Source organism: Lepisma saccharinum, chromosome 1 (genome assembly GCF_977018435.1).
Source record: "Lepisma saccharinum chromosome 1, izLepSacc3.1, whole genome shotgun sequence".
In the NCBI taxonomy this organism is placed as follows: Eukaryota; Metazoa; Arthropoda; class Insecta; order Zygentoma; family Lepismatidae; genus Lepisma; species Lepisma saccharinum.
The window spans coordinates 165,316,945-165,341,289 of record NC_139229.1 but is presented as its reverse complement, the minus strand read 5'-3'; the positions used below and the strand labels follow the sequence as shown (position 1 = coordinate 165,341,289).

Here is a 24,345-nt window from a genome sequence, read left to right as displayed (position 1 = left end):
TCAAGTGTGCTGTGTCAAGGTCAAAAAAGAGCAAGATTTTGTAATTATTCTACTGAAAGTCAACTTGTACTGTAATCCAAGGTTACTTGAAATAAGGACGATGTTAAAAGAGATTCATTACAAATATATAAAAAAATATCGAAGTAAACCTGCTAACATGTATTCAACATTTTGTGAAGGACTAGCAAATATAATAAAAATACATTGATCATTAAAATGATTTATGAAAATTAAATTATATTCTTTACATGAACAATCTATTATTGTGAATGACATTACATCACCATTATCACAAGAGTAAAGACACAGACTGATAGGCAACAATGTGGCTACAAGGCTTGATTTGCTTACTACATCTTCTGTAATACAACTGATGTGACAATGCTACCAACCTTCCCACCAAACTGGAATGTAGGAGTTGGAATCACGTCAAGCAGCTTAAACCCTGAAAAAAAAAGGAAGTAATTTTATCAGCCTGAACACAACAGAATGATGATGTGGTACATTCTTATGTATAAAATATGTTATTTTCTTTCATGGAGTCAAAAATTTGCAATGGCAATTTTTAGACAATGTTATTTAGTCTATTTCAAACTCAAGTGAATAGACATCACCTAGAGACACCACTGCAGTGTAGAGCTACTCATCAAGATACTATCCATCTATCCCTTCAATGCCAAGAATATTGATAACAGTGAGAACTACTACAAGCTGAATTAAGGAAGTGTCGTATCCAATTCCTAATTTTCCTATCCTCCAACTATCAGACCCAACTTCTATCATCATTTGGTTATTGTTTATTTTTGTTTAGAAATTGTTTTTAAGTCCACTTTATACACAGAAAGGCTAAATGAGACTGGACTGACAGTTGAAGGTGTGATCTGAAGTACTATGTGCCTGCACTGGAAACTGAACCATGATTACAACATGACAATGTTGCCACTATGCCATTGGGGGAGGCGGTTATTGTACAGAAAGCCAAGATATATGTACATATGTATATCTTTACTAACAATTCCCAGTGCAAAAATCAATTAGTGTGAATACAATAGGATGTGCAGTGAAGTGTCAAACCAGTGAAACAAGTGCTTCCCCTACATAAGTATGTGACCTATCAACATCACAGTCGATAGGGTCAAAAGAAGAAAAACTAAAGGATGCACTTACGAAAAAAAATGTATGTTAAAATATTAGAATTCCTGTACCACTTTTTCTGAGAGAAAAAAAGGAGGCCTGATAATAGGTATAAAATTTAAAGGTTTAATTTCCGAGCAATTACACTGTTTATACACAAATAAATGTGTGAAGATCAAAAATATGATTGAGTAGCAGGAAGAGGAACATATTCACATGCACAAAAGTAAAATATGGGAAGTAAACACTCAGAAGACACTAGTAATAATGGTAAGGTTTCCTGTAACAGTTGTGTACATCTGTTGTCCATCCAGCCACCTGTGTTATCACTAGGGGGCAGATTTATATGTACTAAAAAAAGGCCGAAATATGGACTTAAAATCTTCAAAACAACCTATTTTAAGGTTCTGTATGCCTTACACAGGAAGTAAATGTATCAGTAAATCACTAAATGCAATTATAGAAATCGAAGTGTAATAAATTCCGTTATTATGATCACCAAAAATTACTAATTTACAAATGTTTTTAGTTTCATGAAACAAAATGATTATATTACATGCATTTCTTTGTCTGGAGGCTCACTCTAAAAACTGAAATATTGCAATTATAATAATATACGTACCTTGTTGGAAACACTGTGCTCATTTCATTGCATTAATCAATATCTTATTCTTTTACATTAGCATATCAATACACTAAACTATTTTTATCGATGTTTTCAAGTAGTAGACTCTTGCGACTGTCAGAAAGTAAGTCTTTATATTTTGAAAATCTTCTTTCCATTTCACAAGATGACACTCGACAGTATTTGTTAGTTTCATTTCTTGTGTTAATATTCTGATGTAAAATAGATTTTTCTGTATTCAGAATTTTCAAATAAATATATTGTACATAAATTTCAGTTGTGGAATACCCAGGCAAATCCTGGTTGCAGGTTCCCCCTGAAACACCAAATTCACCCATCACAGGAACTGCAAACCTGGATTACTGGAAATATCCACTGGATGTGATATTTTTATTGTTGACTGATCTTACTGTTAGAAAGTTCTACAGTGCTTTTCACAGTTAAGTCACAGCTAGCATGCCAGCCAGAAAGAGTGTGTCTGCCTGGCATTTAGACTCTCAGCTTTACACTGACCCTGGGATACCCTCGTTCTCTCTGGACACATCAGTGCTTTAGTATCCAGATAGCTAGTGTTTGTGAAGTGCTAAGGTGTTAACAAGTGTTTTAAATTGTTTCCTTTTACTTTCCATATTACAAGGTAACCAAAAAAGTTCTTGCCGTTTTTGACATCCCATTAATCATGCGCTCACAGAGAGGAAACGAAATGACGCACGTGCCTGCCAAGCGATCGGCAGTTAGTCTGACCCTCGACTGTCAGTAATACAGGCACGTTGCACACACACAGCAGTCATAGCTCGTCCAGTGACGAAGAGAAATGGAGGTATCGAAGCAGCTTGTTCACGTGTGTTTGTTGTATGACTTTAAAGTGGACCTGTCAGCTGCCACATAAAGTTGCCGCATTTGCCAGGCATTTGGGGAGAATTCCGTGAACGAACGCACTGCCAGGCATTGGTTCCAGAAATTCCGTTCGGGAGATGTGAGCCTTTCGGATGAATCTCGCAGTGGACGACCACATGTGTTGGATGACGAGGCTCTGAAAGCAGCCATCGAGGAGGACAGTGGTCTAACGTGTGATGAACTTGCAGAAAGGTTCCATGTTTCGGCTGAAACAGTCAGACTGCACCTGCATGGGATAGGGAAGTCATACAAGTGTCGGCAGCCAACAAGGAACAACGAGTGACAGCCTGTTTGTCCTTGCTCACTCGGCACATGAACACACCCATATTTGATCGCTTGCTCACTGGTGATGAAAAGTGGGTCCTCTATGACACTCCCAAGCGTAACAGACATTGGTTGTTGCCACGTGACCCTGTCGCTCACACATCAAGACCACCTCTGCACCCACGAAAGGTTATGCTCTCTGTATGGTGGAATTGTTGGCAAGTGGTGATTTACGAGCTCCTTCCACCTGGTCAGACCATCACTGCTGACTGCTACTCTCAGCAGTTGCAAAGGTTGCACCGTGCATTGCGGCAGAAGGAACCGGCATTGGTGAATCGCAAGGGTGTGCTGTTCCTGCACGACAATGCCAAGCCACATGTGGTAAAGAGGACCCAGGAGAACCTTCAGCAACTTGGCTGGGAGACACTGTGCCATCCACCATATTCACCGGACCTTGCACCAACAGATTACCACCTGTTTCATTCCCTCGACAACCACCTCCGTGGGAGATCCTTCGCAAATGAGGGAGACCTGCCGAACGCACTCACGGACTTCTTTGCATCCAAGCCCGCCGAGTTTTATCACCAGGATATTGTGCAGCTGCAGGAATGTTGGCATGATGGATGCTGATAGAGATTATTTCGAAACCTAAAGGTATGTACTGCCCACTGTATTGCTCTTTGTTTATCACTGCTCTAGCATGGCAAGAACTTTTTTGGTTACCTTGTACTTTTACAGTTGGTTCCATATTGCTTTTCTGCAGTCTAATAATGCCATGCTATACTTACAATTTAAAACAAAATTAATTTTTATATATGAATCTTACATCATTACAAATTGCAGCAGAATTCCCAGATGTTCCTGTTCCACACAGAGGCAGTGTTTGAAAACTTGTGAACAAATTTATGGGAACAGGGTCTGTTCTTGATAAGAAGCAAAGGGTAAAATGGTGTGTGCTTATTGGGGAAAAAAGTAGACAATGTTGGAGCATGACTGGAACTGGAACATACTCCTCAAAAATCCCTCCAGCACCTTGCACAAAAAACACATATTTTCATGACGTCTGCGTGGTGAGCTACCAAGCTTTTAAAGACCATGAAAGAAACTGAAGCAACTCCAAAAGAGGAAATGATGTGTGTTATTGAAAATTTCCTAAAAAGATGCCGTAAATGTGTCGACGCAGGAGGACAACATTTCCAACACCTCTCGTAACAAGGTACGTGCTCATTTTAATTGTAAACGTCAATGTAATTGTACGAACTTATTTCATTAAATCGGTGGATGTTGCTACCAGTTTGCCGTTAGGTGCAAATTTCTCAGAAACTGTTAAAGATTAAAAACATCAAGCATGACACACAGTGTCTATGGCAGCCAAACAATCTAATATTGAAAATCTCACAATAAAATAGTTGAGTGACAGATTTTTATATTATGGATGCACACAAGCACCTGTCGATCACACAATATTGCAATAAGGTCCTAAATACAATAACAAAAAAAAAATGAGGACAGGTCCCTAACGAGAAAAAAATATGTCTGTTTAAAACGCCTTCACTGAATATTTAAAACTAAGGCAGTCACAAATTCCTTAACAATAACTAAACCTATACTGTCTCCAAGGATTAAAATATTTACCTAGTTACAAGCTAAGGCTGTAAAGGGGCAGTCCGACAAAGAAAGCAAACTCACGACAACATGATCCTATAGAGGATTATACTGGCCGTGGGTCCAGGCACCAGAGCCTCGTTATCCTGCACGACTGCAGTTGTAGGGATGTACTACATCTCAGGTCACCCCTTACATGCTCTCAGAATTAAATATAGCTGAAAACAGGTAATTTGAGTTACCATAAAAGATATATAAAATATCAACTTAATTCTACAAAATGATCTTTGACTGGTTGCCCCTTTGTCCGTCAACAATCAAGGAATGAACACATTAACATGAAACAATCAGAAATATAGCAATCTATCTCACCATCTGAATTATCCTTGTACATTTTTGTGTGATGATATGGAAAGTTTTTGCACTTCATGATTGGTTTTGAAAATATTAGCTTGTTACAAAGTTTGACACTTACTGAAACAATAAAACCAATTCACAAACCACGGAAGCAAAAAAAAAAACAATTAAAAAAAAAAAGCACACTTACATGACTGAACCTGGTTCAAGAGCTCGTCTTCAGTCCAATTGCAAGAAGTTATAACAAGAAATCCATTAGGCTGCAACAGCTTCCACACATTACATATATACTGCTTTCTCTTCTCCATTGCATTGTCTGGATGAAGACATATAGCATCATATGTTCCTTTGTCTATTGCAATTGAATACTCTTTCTCCAGGGCCTGGTTTGAGGATCTAGAGATATCACATAGCATATCAGCGACCTGTGAAAGTACAATATTTCTAGAACTGTTTGAAGGAAAGAAAGTGCATTTTAAATGTGCAGTTTAACCTTAATTTTACATTTGTCAGGGGTCTACAGCAAAATGTAAAACCTAGGAACATAAATTGGGGTTCCACAGTATTCAGTTTGCAATTTAAAATTACTATGAACAATTAACAATGTTGGAAAATAAGTAATAGATTTCAACTTAGACAAAATGAGAATGTACTAAATTTATATGTACTGAACAGAACTAGGTACATATTTGAAATAGCTAAAGGTGCACAAGAATATAACGTACTGAAAAACCATGTGAACAAATGTGGCTCAACATGGGATCACATCAATCTCTTTGGTATTCCCAGGCATGGATTGCTATGTGTGTGGAGGACCAGGGCTAGTAACATCATGAGAGCTCCCAACTGACAAGAGGTACATATACTACATCTGATTGTCATTATCTTACATTTCAAATATCTCATATTTTTACTTTGTGTATCTCTCAATAAAATATGATTTCCCAGTAGAGAATCCTTTGCAGCAATGTTGGAATTTTGCCTGGAAGCTTAATAGGATATCCACAGCAGAGAATGTCACTAGTTGCTATTTTCTTGTACGTAAATAGGTATTGCGTTACATGATCTTTGTACAGTTTGTGCAAGCACAAACACCTTGATTAGGTAATGTTGCAGGTGTCATTTGCTCTTTCATCTGACCTGAATAATTGCAAAGAAAATTTGTCCTCACAAAACAATATAAACAAACATCATACTAGTCCAAAACAAAAGTTTAAGTATCATGCAATTAAAAGCACTTGAAAAATCTGAACTCTGTACTTACTTCATAGTGTATTGCTACATCTTGAGATTTTGCCACTCTTCGAGCTAACTCAATGGCTGCTGCAGAGTAATCTACACCAGTGAGGTCCGTGAAACCTTCACGAGCCTGTAATGAGATGAGTTTTAAAAAATATATTTTTTTACTACTTTTAAGTTCACTTTCTGCTCACATAAAGTAGGTTCTGAACCACTGCATATCGTGTATTGTGTGGGAAACGAACCTGGGATCTGTCGATCACAAAGCAACAACATGAGCCACTAATCAATACCAAAGCCTAAAGTGCCTTGTACATGATCAAATGATTCACGAACAAGTTGTTCAATTGAACGCTTAAAAAGAAATGACATCAGAGACGTCATTTATCTCATTGGATCCAAGGTTAGGTCAAAGAATTTCTAATTACAAACTGTTCTAAATAACACCACCCAAGCCTGACTGTCGATCAATAAGAGCACATTTTATTCAAATTGATTATTGGAAAGCGACCTCTAGGTCACGAATGCAGATGTCATGTGGGCCGGGTGACTTCACATTTTTAAAAGACAAAAACTATTCAACCGAGAGGAATAAAGTATCGTATTAAATGGTTTTAGGTACAAAAGAATGTTGCTCATTCAATACATACCTTATAGCATTTACTGTACATGTATGGAAGAATATCTTAGTTTTTTCAATTGTAAACACTGTGCACTCGCGATAAGATTGTGAGACTCAATGTACCTTTCATGCTGGATGTATTATACATTGTAATCGAAAAAGCTAACCGAAATCACAGGACAAGCTATACAAGTTCAATACCCGGTGGAGGAACATAGTGGTTCGGATCTCACTTTAAACTGTAGGTCCAGTCCCAATTAGCTTTACTGTGCATAAAGTGGACTTAAAACAGAAACTCAACCAACCAACAAGTTATACAAAATTCACTTGTCTCTGACGAAATGTTTCATGAAATGTTTTCGTGTAAAGTACTATGTGCTATAAGATTTTATGAAGCATTTACTTTTAGTCTGGGGGTATTTGTAATCACGTGGGTTCTTGAATGAAGGGAATATATGACTACCGGCAATACGTTGATAGTGTGGTACACAATCATGTAATACCAGGTGTTTTACATGCAATTGTCGCAGAAGGCCTCTGAGACGTCATAAATCCAAGATGGCTACCACTTCATGCACTAAGAAACTCCATCATAACTCCTTTTATAGTGGTTTTGGAAAAAAATTATAGATACATGTTTTGTTCAGAATTGAAAAAGGGACCAATTTTTTTCTTACAGTTTTTTGCATCTCTCTAACTGTTATGGAGATATATCCAGTGAAACTATTTCGTGCCCTTTTCTGCAAGGATTCTATGCACATTTTACACTTTACTTGACATTCTGACATATAAAGGGGGGAAATTACTGCCTGTGATACTTTGTTTATGCCTACTATTGTGACGTATTGCCTGTGTGACATCATACATCCAAGATGGCTGCTCAGCAGACATTTAACAGACAAAAGCGACCATATCTCCTTAACTCCTTTGGGAGTAATTTTGACCATTTGTAAGTTTCTTGGGTTTTTACATGAAGGGAAGACATGTGTATGGAGGATGCTTTCATTTGGAGGCATGCAATCATGTATTACTACAGGTGTTTTGCTGGAAAATGTATCAAAGACCATACATGACTTCCCAAATCCAATATGGCCACCTTGGAGGTTCTGCACATGAAATACTGTCCATAACCTGATTTAGAGTTTGTTTATCAGATTTTAACGGAAGCATTTTCTGTTAATATGGAACAAGTTAAAAATTAATCATTATTATCATCATTACTGTTATTATAAATATTACAGTATGGGAGTAATAACATTGGCTGTGAATTCCGCATTGTCGTTTGAAATGCAAGCAGCTCACCTGTTATCAAGATTGAGAGTGGTTGTAATCATTTGGGAAATATCATGTCATCAATAGTCACTTTATCCAATTTCCTAGTCACTCTGATCTGAGTCTCTATCCTGCAAGTCATTGTTTTCACACTTTTCGCACTGCAAAGACACAGTTCAGTATGTCGCAGGGACTGATTCCGGCATATGCATGAACATTTCCTCTTTCCGCAACCACATGTCAACTGTTATCTTCTCTGAAGTTCTATTGGATTGATTTGGTGATTTAAGTCCACTTTATGCACAGTAAGGCTAATTGGGACTGGACATACAGTTTAAAGTGGGATCCGAACCACTATGTGCTTCCACCGGGGACCCCTTGATTACAAGGCAACGACGATACCACTGCACCATCAGGGAGGGCCTCTCTGAAGTTCTAGGTAGTGTGAATATGACAAGAATGATCTTTTTTGTCATCCTCATTTTCTTCTTTCTCCATTCAACAGCCTAATGGGCTGGGTAGATTAGGATGTTTCTTTTCTGCTTTTATTTCACTCCAATACTTGGAAGTAAATCCTCCTGGTGAAAGGTGTGAGGGTCACTTTGGTGGCAGCGTTTACACTCTCTATTAATGGTATCCCAGTTTGTGTTTGTACTTGCAAAGAAGGCAAAAAAAGTGGTTGTTGAACGCATTTGATGGTGCAGAAGATGATGTGCTTGAATCTCTTCCAAATCTTAGTTCTCCTGGATTCGATAAACAAGATGACCGAATGAAAGAATGAATTGATTTATTTTACTTCTCATTTCTGCTACTTTTGGCTAATTTTAAAGATGAAAGGACAATCACAAACACATATGGGCAGCACACAACTCAAGTCCCATGGGTCCAGATGCAAGAATATTGGCCGATTGATTGAGTTGGTGTTTTATTTAAGTCCACTCTATACACAGTAAGGCTAATTGGGACAGGACCTAAAGTTTAAAGTGGGAGCTGAACTGTTATATGTGCCTCCACCAGGTAAAAAACTCGGGACCCCTTGATTACAAGGCGATGATGATACCACTGTGTCATCAGGGAGGCGCTAGACATCAGAGCAATGTTAGTCTGCAAAATGCAGTCCAGGGTGTACTTCGTGAGAAGTAAGGTTGTTCTTTGGGTGTCTCTTACACCCCGAATATGATGACAGGATTTTGCCTGACACCAAAATCAAATATTTCAGCAAATTACGATGGTATCTGTTCGCGAAAAGGGATGTTCAAGGCTCACGTCTTGCTTCAACCAAAGTTCCCCTCATACTTTTTATCAGAAGAAGTTATTTCCAAGTATTGGTGTGTAACGACCCTGCGTGGTCACCACATTTAATGAACCTGCATGATCGCCATATTCTTTAATGTATAATTATTAATGCTTGCAAAATGCCCTGCGACGCTTACCCTTTTGGTTTATCTTTATCTAATTTTGACCCCATTGTTGTTAGGCATGAAACACATATTGTTGTGCATAGTTTATTGTAACCTATTTAGTTTGGGAAACATGCTAAATGCCCTGCGAGGCTTACACATTCAGTTATCTTTTGTTTAATCTTATGCGCAGTAATTGTTGCTTAATATATAACTTGCATTGTTGAATCTCTGACTTGTGCATAGATTGTAAAATCATTACTGTAATGTGTTTAGTTTAGCACACAAGTGTTAAGTTTATATCGCCACATGCTAGTGTTTTTTTTTACGATGAAAAACATGATAATTCCTAAAGCACGAGCTTAGTTCTGATCTTCTCCACCCGCCTCAGTGCTGCCACTAGACAGTATATAAGCGAAGCAGCAAGGCCTGGAGCTCAGTCGACTGCGAATGACCTGGTTCCCAGATCTAATCTGGATGCTCCCCCAACCAGGTTAAAATAGCCGAGAAGCCAGAAGGAAGGAAGGAAGAAAAGAAGAGAAGCAGATAACTTACCTACCAGGTCTTCCCAATACCAGCTTGGACAGTTTCCCTTAGGTCGTGGCAGCCTAAGCCCAAGTCTCCTGGGTGCTCCGAGACCTGTCCTTTGTACCTCGCAGTCTCTTGCTACTGCCTGGACATACCAACAGACCTGTCTGTTCCCTTGCAGTAGTCCGAGTGACTCCGCGGCATCCTTTGTTCCCCACACCTTTGAGATTCTGCGGGCCCCCCCGGCCCGTCCATCGCAATTGCTTGGATGACTCCCGCGGGCTCACGCCCGTCCCTGCAATTTACTTGGGTGCTTTTGCACGTTGTCCCCAAGTCAACGCGGCACGTGACTACTACAAAGGTGGCTATTGGCTACACACACTAATTGATGCCACTAGATTAAATAAGGTCCCTAACAATCCCCAGGCACCTCACTGCGAGGAATAAATGAATGGTCCCTGTCCTCCCTTATTTTCTAGACCTTCAAAACAGTGATGACATCTGGTGTAATTGTGCTAAACAGGTAATTTACAGGTGTGAGTAAAGATTAATAAAGTTTTACTGGTTGACCTGTTACCTTTCCTTACTAAACCTGCAAGCCCTGAGATACTTTCAGTACATGTCTACAGCTGGTTACAAGCTAGTGTATATGGGTACACTTTTACATTGCCTACTGGTAAAGTGTGCAGTGTGTAGCATGTAGCATGCTGGTGGTACATTGCAGGTGGCAAATAAAAGCAGAAAAGGATCATCCAAATCTACCCATTCCAATAGGCTGTTGATGGGAAAAGAGAAAATGAGGATGAAAAGGAGGTCATTCCTGTCATAATGACACTGCTTAGAGCTCCAGAGAATGTTGAATGAGGAAGTCACAGGCGACGGCATTACTCCTTTACCATAATATGGTAGTGTCCAAAAAGTAGAAAAATGGAAGGGGGAGATCTGCACGATCACCATAAATAATCATTAAGGAGTGTAACTCACCTTATGTGCATAGGCAACAATACTGTTAGTGTCAAATAGGCCCATGATTGAAAGGTAAACAAAACACAACATATCAGAACAACAGTGCCTCATTCTGTATCGAACGCTCATTGTGATCCGAGGATAGTATCTTGGTAAAGTGTTCAATGTACAGTAAGAACATGGCACAAAGACGTCAGCAAAGAATCATTGGACATCTGGAAGCAGGTCAAACACAGATTGAAGTCACGGTAGCATTGACTGTGACACAGTCATTTCCAGGCTTTGACAACGGTTTCAAGACACAGTAGATTTGCATGGTAGGTCATAACAAGGTTGTCAACGAGTAGCAACACCACAACAGGGCCGATATCTGGCTTTAACTGCACAATGAAACCGGACGATGCCTGCCAGACAACTGTCCTCAAAGCTTGCAGCCACATCAGGGGTTAGAGTACCTCACGCTAAACTGTGTACCAGAGACTCAGGACAGTTGGTCTCTATGCCAGATGTCCAGTAGTGTGTGTCCTGCTTGATCCAATGCACAGAAGGACAATCTTACAGTGGAATCATCATGATCGAAATGACCCTGAACGAACGGAGGAAGGTGTTCTTTCACAGATCAGTTGACATTCAGTTTGCAAAATGATTCCCATCGCACATTCATCTGGAGAGAACCTCGATCACGATTTAATCCAAGGAATATCCTGGAAAGGGACTAGTTTGGTTGAGATGGAATACTGGTATGGGAAGACATCATGCTCAATGGACGCATGGAGCTGCACGTGTCTGCTGGAGGTACTCTTACTGCACAGAGGCACAGAAATGAGGTACTCTTACTGTCCAAAGGCACAGAAACGAGGTACTCCAACAAAACATGTGCGACTTTTCAGAGGTGCAGTCGGATTAGACTTCAACTTCAAGGCTGAAAAGATGATAATACATGTGTACATCGAACTAAATTGGTGGATGACTTTCTTGATGGACTGGTCCCCAGACATAAATCCTGTAGAATCTTAAGAAGATGAGTTAGCTCGCAATCCTTCACCAAACACATTTCCAGAGCTCCGCACTCCTCTTCATGGGAAATGGAAGCAGCTGCCTGTAGTACTCTTGAACCACCTTGTAAATAGCATGCTATGTCGTTGCAAGGTTGTGTAGCTGTTAGGGGTAACTTCCCCCATACAAGCCTCTTTCTTTCACCAAGGAAGTATCTTCTATTTTCTTATTTTTTGCATGTGTGTCTTTGCACTAAAAAAAACAACTGTTAATTTCATGCATTCTACTCTATTGTATACCATATAACATTTTGATTAATCTTCACTATGCTTTATGCAGTTCTGTCACTTTAATAATAAAACATTTTCTCATATCTTAGTTATGCTTAACTTTTGGACACTACTGTAGTTATTAAAATTATAATAATATTTTTCACTTTTTAATTAATAGCAGAAAATGCATCTGGAAAAATATGATAATCGAACTCTAAATCAGGATATGGACAGTAAGTATATCATGTGCAGAACCTCCACGGTGGCCATATTGGATTTCGGACGTCACGTATGGTTTCTGACACATTGTAATACATGATTGCATGCCTCCAAATGAAAGCATCCTCCATACACATGTCTTCCCTTCATGTAAAAACCAAAGAAACTTACAAATGGTCAAAATTACTCCTAAAGGAGTTAAGGAGATATGGTCACTTTTGTCTGTTAATGTCTGCAGAGGCAGCCATCTTGGATGTATGATGTCACACAGGCAATACGCCACAATAGTAGGCATCAACAAAAAAAATCGCAGGCTGTATTTTCCTCCCTTTATTTGCCAGAATGTCAAGTAAAGTGTAAAATGTGCATGGAATCCTTGCAGAAAAAGGCACAAAATAGTTTCACTGGATATATCTCCATAACAGATACAGATATGAAAAAAACTGTAAGAATAAACATATTACCGGTAATCATATATTCCCTTCATTCAAAAACCCATGGACTATAGAAATATTGACATATGCCCCTGGACTATTAGCATTTATCCTAGCAAAAATGTTAAAGGAAATGCTTCAGTCTAAAGCAGACTCGAGAAAATACATCAACATCACACTTCTTTTGAGTTTCTAAAATATGTCCTTACTTCTTCCTTTGGAAATAAAATTATCTTTGTTATGGCTAATCGCTGATCTATTTACTTCTTTTCATGCCCTACACATTGCCACGTTTTGGTCAAATGTGAACTTGTCCAATTCTTCATTGATTGTGTACATGAGCAAATTCACACCATTCAAGATGTCTAATAGGAACGCTGTTCAACGACTTTCAATTGTGTTCAATTCAACGACTTGTTCATGATTAATTTGATCGTGTACAAGGTGCTTAATAAAAATATAACCATGAAATTTAAACATCAGACAGCAAAGTAAAGTGTAGCCAAACTGGTTTAAATTAGAAATACAGTGGAACCTCAATTTTACCTTTTTCAGGGGACTAAGGTGAAAAAAAAACTTGAAATGAGGGAAAATATAGAATCGAGGAAAATTTTGTTCCATTTTGCTATGTTGGGACCATCAAGATTGAATGTATAATGCGGGGAAATGTAAAATTGAAGAACGTAAAATTGAGGTTCCACTGTACATAGCATCAAACAGTTTTAAAAATCCATACACATACGAAAGTGATTATTTGCTCATTTACATCACATATACAATCAAAATTATAAGAACAATATGTAAAATTGTACAATAAACTTCCATTATGACAAGTGGTTAGCAAAAAACATGTTCTCATTTGTCTTACATTAACATTCTTTATGCAATGATTATCGTACACATTATATTATGTACAGGTAAAAGTTGCTAATGTGGAGGGAAGATTGAAGAATCATAGTCATTTTCATATTTAGAAAAAGTAAGCATGAAAGATACAAAATAAATGCAATAAACTAGTTTAAATTAACTAATATACTATGTTGTCAAACAGCAAAATTCTAATTAGGTTTGTTGTGTTCTTTCTCTGATATATTTTCTAACTTCTCTTCAGCAGAAAGCAGGTTGTCTCAGTATACAGTACTCAATTAACAAACATGAGTAAAAACACAGAAAAACAATAGAATACGAGGGCACTTTGAAAGTTCAACAAATGTTGATGTCTGGTGTATTTTATGAAAATAATTACCAGTTCAATCAGCATCATACCATTCCCACAACCAATGTCAATAATCTTATCATCACATTTTACTTGGTCACTTGAGCACAACCACCTGAAAGAAAAAATAAAATATATCATCTACTCACACCAGACCAGATACATTAGAAGTACATATAACAATTGGTTACATCTATAGCAAACATATTACATACAATCAATCAAGGTCTGTGGAATCTTTGGTCTTGCCTGCATCAGAAGATCCTTTCAAAATGAGCCCCTCTGCCAATCCTTGCTATCGCAGAATTCTATGACATCATTGCGGAAGCACTTGACTTCCTGAGATAGCAACATTTACGTGGAAACATGGGCATAGAAGATGAAAACTCGACGTGAGTGTCCTATTAGTGTAATTTTTTGATGTGGGTTTTTATGGATTAAGTATGCTGGATAACATACGAGGTGCATTTCAAAAGAAAGAGGCGATTATTTATAAAAAAATGACTGGCAACAGTGATCGGCTCGTGCGTGAGCAATAACATCAACTGGTCCATTGGTGACCTAACAATCATATTTTTGCTAGTCATCTATTGGTTATTGTGTGATTTAGATTTTTTTAAAGCCAAAGGTCATAATGCTGCTGAAATTCACTGAGAATTGTGTGTGAAGTGTATGGTCCAAATGTAATGAATGAAGGAAGAGTAGGGAAATGGCATTGAACATTCACACCCACCAAAAGCTAAAAAGTTCAAACAAATTCCATCTCAACAAAATGTCATGGCATGTTCTTATCCATGACAATGCTAGACCACACACTGTTGCTGTTAACTCTCCAGACAATTGAGAGGTTTGAATGGGAACTTTTTAATCACTCCCCGTGTGATATACACCTTACACCTAGTGACTATCACATGTTCCTGCACCTCAAAAAGTGACTTGCATGTCAATGATTTGCAAAATCTGAGGTGTTGAAAACAGCAGTGTTGGATTAGCTGAACTCCCAGAGTATAAAAAAGCTTATTCAACGTCACCAAAATTCCTTGGAAAATTATGGTGACTATGTTGAGAAATGAAGTAGATATGTATGTGTTTGAAACCACTAATACAGTGTTGCTACATTTCTTATCTTCTTTGATATAATCTATCAGCCCTTAATTTTGAAATGCACCTCGTATATAATTACTTAAGATTGGTTTCTAGTGATGAACAGAAACACCATCAGAAACACCATCCATTATAGTTTCCACATCTACTTGCAGCACAATTAGGCATAATATAATGTGAATAGAAATTCAATATAATAAACACCCAACTCTATATTATTCGCCACAAAAAGTGAACTCCCCATCTCTCTGACACTGTTTAAAAACAAATTTGACAATGCTTGCTTCCACAATGAAGTCCCAGGTTTACAATCCCTGTGGCTCATGAAAAAGGGGTGTTATGAAAGGACCTCTGCAACAGTGATACCTTAAAGGACCTAGCAATCAGTAATCATTAATTGTAATAAAATATATATATATTAAGATTTACTTGTGCTTCTGCTGCATATTAAGTCTTCATATATTTACAAAAACAAAATATGTTGGAACAGCAGCTTTGCTTGGATGATTCATCATTTTATTTTACCCTCTCCATGTATGCAAATACTGTAAACACTTCCTTTCATTATAGAATTACTTCTTTCTAGCTTGATTATGAAGTTCCAAATGAATGCAGCAATCCATCTCAAACATTGAAGTCTCCAAGTGCAATTAGAAATGACAAATTGCAATAATGCATGGATGTTAAAATAAATTTAGCATGCAGCAAAGCCTGTCTTCCTTCTCGTAGGAGATTCTATGAAAATCCTTTCACCTTAGCATCCATAGAAGACATGTCTTTTGGAAGTAGAGGGACATACACTTGATCATAAAATTTACAGAGATTTTTTCCTTGTAGACATAGTGAATTTTTCAATCATGAGAATGAATTTTCTTTAAGCATATGCATTAATTTCAGTGTATACTGATCAGTTTGGGTGAAGTTCTATTGCACACATAACTGCATATATTTAGAAACACAAATATTGCAATTACGTTCAAGTGATCTTCTTTGATAGCTAGCCTACTGATTTTGTGGTATTTTCCTATATTCCACAATACCTGTGGCTACATGGAAAATCTAAGACACATTGCTTATCTATTTACACATCATACAGAAAAGTAATGAAAGATAACAGCTTACAATATATAAGGCCCATCTATGTTTGTTTTTCATAACAATAAATATGTTGATGTTCCTTTCTAGTAATGCTTGTGTCTACAGGCATAGTGTGTGCTATAATGCCAAGGGGCCTGGCTTCAAATGCTGGCCTGGACAAGGGTGTTCTTTGTGAATGCTCCTTCATCAATTTCATCATATCATCACTCATCCTCATCTTCGCAATTAGCGAAAAGTGGCAGAAAAGTGTAGTAAAATAAACCAAATCGTGGCTAAAGCCAGAGTTAATTTCAGTGTAGAAAATGTTTAAAACTTTGCAAGGGCACTAGAAAGTGAGTCTATGGGTTGGAAGTTGATGACCTAAAAAAAAATAAAAAATGACCTACAAATAGTCTATCTTAAAATCAAGGCTTGATTTATTTTCATAAATTACAAGAGGGTAGTTGAATAATTCAATAAAACCCATTGTTTGGTGGTTTAAACTACCGAAGAAAGGAAAAAGAAATAAATGCTAATATAGTTTCCTCATTAGTCAGTCAGCATCGGAAAATACAGTTTTGTTTCGCATGCATCAGATTTAATTTTTTAATGTTGTAACTAATTTTGATTTAAAACCACAGATGAAAGTGATAATAGTGGCCAGGAAGGGAGGCAAAGTAGGCTTTACTTTAGTTTCCTGGAAGTATAATAAATTTGCCACAGAAAATTATTTAAGCCATTGCCAAAGATTTCAGTTAAAAATGATATTGTGCTTTGTATTGATCATATTTTCAAATAAAGGCGTACTTACTAAAAAGACAACGTTAGGAAATTTAAATGTTCAAGGCCCAGAAAAAGAGATGATTTTCCATCAAGTTCCGAGTCCCACTGATGTCAATTGTTTATTAGCAAATGTGTCATGGTATGAAATCTGAGGCTCATTAAGTTAGAACCTACTGCCAAAAACACAATCACAAAAGAACCACCTTCAATATCGAAAGTTCCAAATCTCAGATTTCCATTATTCAATTTACCCTTTTTATCAGGCAGTTAAATACACATTTTTTGATAAACATCATTTTCTACTATGCTTTCCTACTGTACACACAAGCATCCATTCATAGATACTACAAAGTAAAATATTACATCTGACTTGTAAAATCCAGTGTCTTACCTGACAACTCGCAGAGAACTATCTTCTCCGAACCACACTTCACCAACATCACCATGAGAATCAAAATTTCGAAGCTCCAGCTGGTAATTCTTTTCCCAACTGAAATACAGTACATAACTTCAGCTGAAAACTAATAAATTGCCATGCTAATAGATTTAAGTTTGGTAAAACTGTCAAAGCTAGGAATCGGATTTCATCAAATTTACAGGAGAAAGTACTTACGGAATTGAGTTTCTGTGTAATTTCGGAAGGTCGTAGAAGTGTTTTCTTGCATTTTTCTATGTATTTGGCCGCTAAATCATGTATTTTTCTATAATAATGTCCGACCGATGCACGAAAGCTGTTGATTGCATTTCCAACCATGTATTTGAACTGGATGTTGCGAGCATCTGATGACGTAATCCTCGGTGTTTCCAAACACACAGTTTTTTCACTATATTGCCCAACCTAACCTAACATTACCCTGATGGTGCGTGGGGCAATCGTGAATGTGTTTTGGGGTTATTCGTGAATGGTTATACGATCCAGAATGGTATTTGGGGCTATGCGTGAATGGTTTTTGGTGATATGCGGGAATGGTTTTTGGGGCTTTGCGTGAAAGGTTTTTCAGGGATATGCGGGAATTGTTCTGTTAAGAAGGTTGAAACAGTGCTTTGCCGTTTGAAACACAACGCTAGTTAAGATTTGCCCGCCATTTTGTGTGTTCAGGAAGCGAGAAAAGAACCAACAATAATTACGCGATATGTCGACAATAGATACTAATTTCGTTCAAAAAAGCGCGAAATCTCTTGTTAAACAATCTTTCACAATGCAGAATAAGTAAGTACGAATGTCAACAATTAAAGAATAAACGAGTTACAGCCGATTCCCGGCTTTGACCGTTTTACCTTAAGTTTTTATCACCTTAAATCTAATACATATTAAAACTGGATTACAATATTTTCTGTTTCAATATGCAAGAGTAATTTAAACAAAAAACTGTTATTAACATGCATGTAATTCTCAATTGTAAGACAGATATAGCCAAGAAAGTTAAAAAAATGGAACAGGAATAATAATGTGAGGCATAAAAATGTAATAATATTGTGGTGGTATGACAAGGCAAATATCAAAGTAACGGTCCATTTGCTTTATGATATTTTTCAAATTCTTCTAGCAGAAATCTAATTATCGTAGACTTTTGGAAATCATTGTCACACAAAATTTGAACCTTCCTTGAAGTAATGAGCATGGTTTGTCTTCGGAAAAAAAGTTGGTATGATTGCACAATATCTAGAGAATGTCTCCAATTACGTTAATATTTGGTATACTAACTAAATTTGACCTTCTAATCACAAATCTGTTGTTAAAATGCGGGCGTCACGTGTAGAAATGTTAACATTATGTTCAGGTAGCCCCACAAAACATTCACGGATAGCCCCACGAATCATTTCCGGTAAGGTTAGGTTAGGTTAGGCAAGCTTAGTTAAAATTTTGTTCATAAAACAATGTGAAACAGCTAAAAAAAATCAACTTTTATCACCTTTTTTCCCAATTTCCACACATGACCCCACATATTAACAAAATTGGAGACATTCTCTATATTCTGCATTCGCTTCAAAAAGTTATGTTGAAAAAAACAACAACTTAAAAATCACCTTACACAACCATGTGCTTCCCATGGACAAGGTATTCTCCGTTGACAAGCGACAGTAAATACTGCAGACTAGTGGGAATGAATGTAGAAGTAAATCGGAATCTTAGTATTTGAATTTAAAATTTTTGGTGTGTCAGCACACAGGCTATTTTGCACCTGTCACTTTATACGGGGTCCAGCACCTTACCAGTATCAAAACAACACAACTGCAATGTCGTGTCGTAACCAAAATATTAAAACACTCTGACCGGCTAAAAGCTAAGGCTGTTAAGAGGCTCTCAACACACAAAGAGAAAACAGAGAATTATACTGGCCATAGGGCCGGTCGCCAGAACCTCGTTCGTCTGCAAAATGCAATCCAAGATGTACTATGTGGAAGTGAGGTTGACAATTGGGTGTACTATGTGGAAGGTCACCCCTTACACCCCCAGAATCTTAGTAGAATGAATTTAGGGACTTCATTTTGGTAATTATGCGATAATGCCCGAACACCTCTCACTCGTTTATTTCGTTAATTTTAGCATTGATACTTACCTATTCTGCATTGCGGAAGATTCCTTAAGGTGAAGTTATGACTTTTTCCATAAAATAGTGTCAACTTTTCATATTACGAGTCATTATTTGTCTTTATTGTTCCGCTTGGGTAACACAATATGGCATGCACTCGTCATGGATCATCGCACGTCATGCTTTTGTTTTGTCGATTTGGAGTGGGTATGCAATGTTTCAACCTTCTTAACTGAAAAATACCTACTTTCGTGTTCATTATGTCACCACAAACGATTGACGGATAGCCCCAAAAAACCATTCACAATAGCCCCACAAACCATTGACGTATAGCACCAAAAATTATTCACGATAGCCCCACGAACCATTGACGGATAGCCACAAAAACCATTCACGATAGCCCCACGAACCATTGACAGATAGCCCCACGAACCATTGACAGATAGCCCCACGAACCATTGATGGATAGTCCCAGGAAACCATTGACGGATAGCCCCAAAAACCACTCACGATAGCCCCACGGACCATTTCCGGCAAGGTTAGGTAAGCATAGTTAAAAAAAAGAAAAAAAATTGTCGTAAAAAAGAGGTAAGTTTGGAAACACTGGCGAGACCGCGTGATTTTCGACGCTCACGTCATCTACAGGTACATAATGGAAACAACAGCATAATGTTGTCGCTTTACAGAAAATTCAAGTTCCTTACATAAAAAGTGATTATTTCTTGTTCTGCAGCATTCTATGGTGAAGTTTTCAGTTTCCGCGAAAGAAAATACCTCGAACTTCGACAATGCTACAGAAACTGATTTCAGTAACTAGTTTCTCCTGTAAATTTGAAGAAATCCTTTCGGGCGATATCGCATATTTACCTTTATTTTAATGCTAAGAGAACAAACCATACCTGCCTGACCTGTCTAACCTAACCACGAAAGCATATATTTAACAAAATCTTAAGTAATCGCTAAAACTCTGCAGCATGTGTTAAAAGATGGGTACTACTTTACTATACCTGAGACACCTGGAAATAATTTCTTTCGCACTTTTTTACATTGCTAACGTACTATTCTGCATTCCGGAACACTTATTTAGGTGAAATAATTGAATTTGTTAGGAAAGTAATGTATATTTCTTACATTTACGAGTACTTACTGTTCTTGTTTATTTCCACACACAACATGGCGATAGCTTACCATTGATCGTTCCTTGAGCCAGAAAAACCATTGACGTTAGCCCAAAAATTCACGATAGCTCCACAAACCATCACGGGGACGAGGTATGCCTACTAGGTTAGGTTAGGCCTGTTAGGTTTGGTTCCATTAGCACTCCTTTCGTTCAATTTAGCATATACGGACAATACGAGAGCGTATTGTGCTCTCATGCAGAAGCAAATGGCGGCAGCAGCAATAGCGCGTCGGAAATAGATTTTCGTACAAAATCACATGCATTCGCATTAAAATGAATCAAAATTACATTCCCGAACATCAACAATGCTACAGAAAATGATTTGCGTAAGTACTTTCTCCTGTAAATTTGAAGAAATCTGTCTCAGGTATAGTAAAGTGTTACCAAAAGATGTAAATCCAAATTAAACCATGTAAAAATTGTATTCGTAGCACGATGAAATCGCAATAAAACAAAAGGAACTTGGGCCGCAATTTATTCCATGGGCACCACGTTCTCCTCCAGATCAAACACATTTAGATATTAGAGTTGGTAGAAAAATATGGGAGAAAAACAAGTTTCCTGTATGTGGCACACAGAAAAAAATGTTTCATGATAAGCAAATAATTGTTAAGGAACAATACCATGCACACTTACGTATAAGTACATCTTACTTTTCGTGTTGTGTGAACGTCACTACTATGTCACTCTCCCCGAACAAAATGTTCCTTTTACTTTAGTTTCGAACCGGTAACCTATGCTTCGCTTACCATTCTTACACCTAAAAATACGCGATAAAAAATGTATTATCCACATTATATGCAAATTTTGCATTGGTGTTTATTTAACTGAATTATTCTTCTAGGCTAGGCTATAATAAACCTCAAATATTGCAATTCATATAAGTAGCATACACATACTTATAACTCTTTATAAAACATAAAATACAAGACTTACTACTCTTGTGTTCCCAACTCTGATGGTTCTAGTTCTTCATTGTCGCTCACTTTTGACATTTTTGTGTAGTGGCTGGTTATGTGCACCACGTGGTATTGCTACTTTTTGCTAGGATAGGCGCCGATCGGCGCACGTTTGTTTCTCCTTCGCTTCGCACAACGATCTTCGTTTGTTAAACTGGATACCGATTACGGGAGTTTTTTGTTATTATATTACAGCGAAGCATTTATAATAAACAATATAATATATAATCTCTAATATTGACGTACGTAATCATACAGAATGAAGCTGCGTCGATCTACGTTTCTTTTTGGTAAGATACATGCATGGTAGTTACTTATATACGTAAATAAATCTGAATTGTTCAAGTGGAGTACACTAATATAATAAACGTAGTATAGTATTACAGATGTTACATAATACGCTACCACTGATTTTACTGAAACGAGCAGCATTGAAATTTGTCACGTTTTTTACGCAGTAATCTTCAACTGTGGTCGTCCAATCAAACTGGTGTCACACGTACTTTACCTAGAATTTTTTTAGCTATAAATATTCTGTTGGAACTTTTGGTTCACTTTTTTTTACATAGAATAACGCAATGTTTTAAAAAATTAACAATTAACGAAGGTGTTCCAGAGCGTGGGTAAGACTCTAGTTTACGTCCTTTGGAGCGATTTTACAATACCGGGAATTTCTCCATTTTGTTTGAAATTTGGCATACTCAGTAAATTAGGGCTCCTAATCACGAATCTGAAGTTAAAGTTTGGCGCTCACGTGTCAAACTTGCAAAATAAGAGGGTCAGTCATCGCAACCGACAATGCACAATTGCTCATTATTTATCGCAAGATTTTCCGTATCGAATACTTAAAGAACGAAATATATATATTCCTGATATTACTACGACCCTAAAATTTTTTAACTATGTTTCCTAACCTAACCTAGCCTAACCTATGATATGATATGATATGATTTATTTCATTCCTTTGACCATTGTACAGTGGTTGTTTTCCACACATGGTATGGAACATGTCAGCACATTACAGTTAATAATTATTTTCAAATAGGTACAAGTGTGAAGATATTATACATAACATTTAAAAAACATTGATTACATTATAATTGATTCTCCTTGTTCTTGCTGTTAGATGCAAGGTTTACAGTAATTTACATACATATAATAGATAAAATTCAATACATGCTTATACATGTCCTAGGAGTTCATTTAGGATGTTACAATTTGCAATTTATTGTTAGGTACTCTTTAACAGAATAAAAACAATGATCTAATAGGTATTTTTTTACATGCTTTTTATATGAGGTAGCTGATTGTATTATTTTTATGTCACTTGGAAGGTTATTGAAACAGTGAACAGCCATGTATTTAGGTCCTTTCTCAAATAATGTGGTGTTGTGTGATGGTATTGTGAGGTTGCTGCCATTCCTTGTATAATATTTATGTGAGGAGTTGTTACATTTGAAGGAATCTAAGTCAGTTTTTACATACATCAGCAGATGAAGTATATACAAGCATGGTGAGGGTAATATGCCTAAATTTTTAAACAGTCTTCTGCAGGGTGTATTTCTCTTAGCTCCTGCTATTATTCTGACAATTTTCTTTTGCAGCACAAAAATTTTATTACTATTAGTGGAATTTCCCCAGAAGATTATACCGTATGTTAATAAAGATTGAAACATGGTGTAATATAGTATTTTCAATGTTTCTAAGTTTGATATTGTTTTTAGTGTATTAATGGCAAATATAATTTTACCTAGTTTTGCGGAAAGGTGATCTATGTGTGGGTCCCATTTTAAGCTTTCATGAATCCATACTCCCAGGAATTTGACTGTTTTAACGTGATTTACTGTCATATTATCTAATGTAACATTTGGTTCATTTATCATTTTATTCCTTGTGTGATGGAAATTGACAGCCACAGTTTTGCTGCTGTTTAATACTAAATTATTGTCAGAAAACCATTTGCTGAGTTTGATTGTTACCTGTTTGATATTAGAGTTAAGGGTTTGTTCCTTACCACCGGTGATGGCTACACTTGTATCATCTGCATAAAGAGTAGTTTTTGCTGAATTTAAATTTATTGGCAAATCATTAATATATATTAAGAAGAGTAATGGTCCAATAATAGAACCTTGTGGAACTCCACTTGATATTGTGCAGGGTTTCGAGACAAAGCTAGATTGTACACCGTCATCCTTTCTGTGGATAATCTCGACTATTTGCATACGATTGCTAAGATAGGATGTGAGCCAATCGTGTGTGATGCCTCTTATGCCATAATGTTTTATTTTTTGTAATAGTTTTTCATGGGGTACTAGGTCGAAGGCTTTTGTTAAATCTAGAAAGAGTCCCGTGCATTGTCCCGTTTTGTCTAATGTTTCTCTTATATATTCCAAATATTGAAACACAGCAGATTCAGTTGATTTCCCTTTGCGGAAGCCATGCTGAGTATTTGAAATAAGTTGTTGTTTTTCTAAAAAAGATACAATTCGATTGTTCATGGTAGCTTCTAAAATTTTCGAGAATGGGGAGAGGAGAGATATTGGTCTGTAGTTGGTTAAGTTGTTTCTATCTCCTTTCTTGTATATTGGAATTACTTTTGCTTCCTTCAGCTTTTGTGGAAAAACTCCTGTGGTGAAGGACAAATTGATTATGTGGCACAGTG

The 24,345-nt window shown here is 37.1% G+C and overlaps 2 protein-coding genes across 2 annotated transcripts in view; one reads left to right on the top strand and one right to left on the bottom strand.

Annotated features, from left to right (window-relative positions):
* Nucleotides 1-210: 210 nt before the first annotated feature.
* LOC146003700 (EEF1A lysine methyltransferase 2) lies at nt 211-21,837 on the bottom strand. The gene is made up of 6 exons (XM_083142084.1): nt 21,661-21,837; nt 17,402-17,500; nt 14,077-14,161; nt 6,147-6,251; nt 5,073-5,307; nt 211-445 (listed from the first exon to the last, which is right to left on the bottom strand). The coding sequence occupies exons 1-6, from the start codon at nt 21,717-21,719 to the stop codon at nt 351-353; spliced, it is 678 nt and encodes a 225-aa protein (XP_082998210.1). The 5' UTR covers nt 21,720-21,837; the 3' UTR covers nt 211-350.
* A 15-nt stretch (nt 21,838-21,852) lies between these two features.
* The window catches only part of FeCH (ferrochelatase, mitochondrial), a 35,422-nt gene continuing 32,929 nt past the window's right edge, over nt 21,853-24,345 (top strand). Inside the window, exon 1 of the mRNA XM_083142060.1 lies at nt 21,853-21,973. Within this exon, the coding sequence (XP_082998186.1) occupies nt 21,943-21,973 (31 nt within the window). The 5' untranslated portion in view covers nt 21,853-21,942. The remainder of the gene's footprint in view (nt 21,974-24,345) is intronic.

Excerpts from the sequence above, each read along its gene's own strand:
- LOC146003700 (XM_083142084.1), bottom strand. The coding sequence starts at position 21,719 with ATGTCAAAAGTGAGCGACAATGAAGAACTAGAACCATCAGAGTTGGGA. Across the intron at positions 5,308-6,146 it reads ATGTAGCAATACACTATGAA|GTCGCTGATATGCTATGTGA; the intron begins GTAAGTACAGAG and ends GTACTTTCACAG. Across the intron at positions 446-5,072 it reads CTTGAACCAGGTTCAGTCAT|GGTTTAAGCTGCTTGACGTG; the intron begins GTAAGTGTGCTT and ends TTTTTTTTTCAG.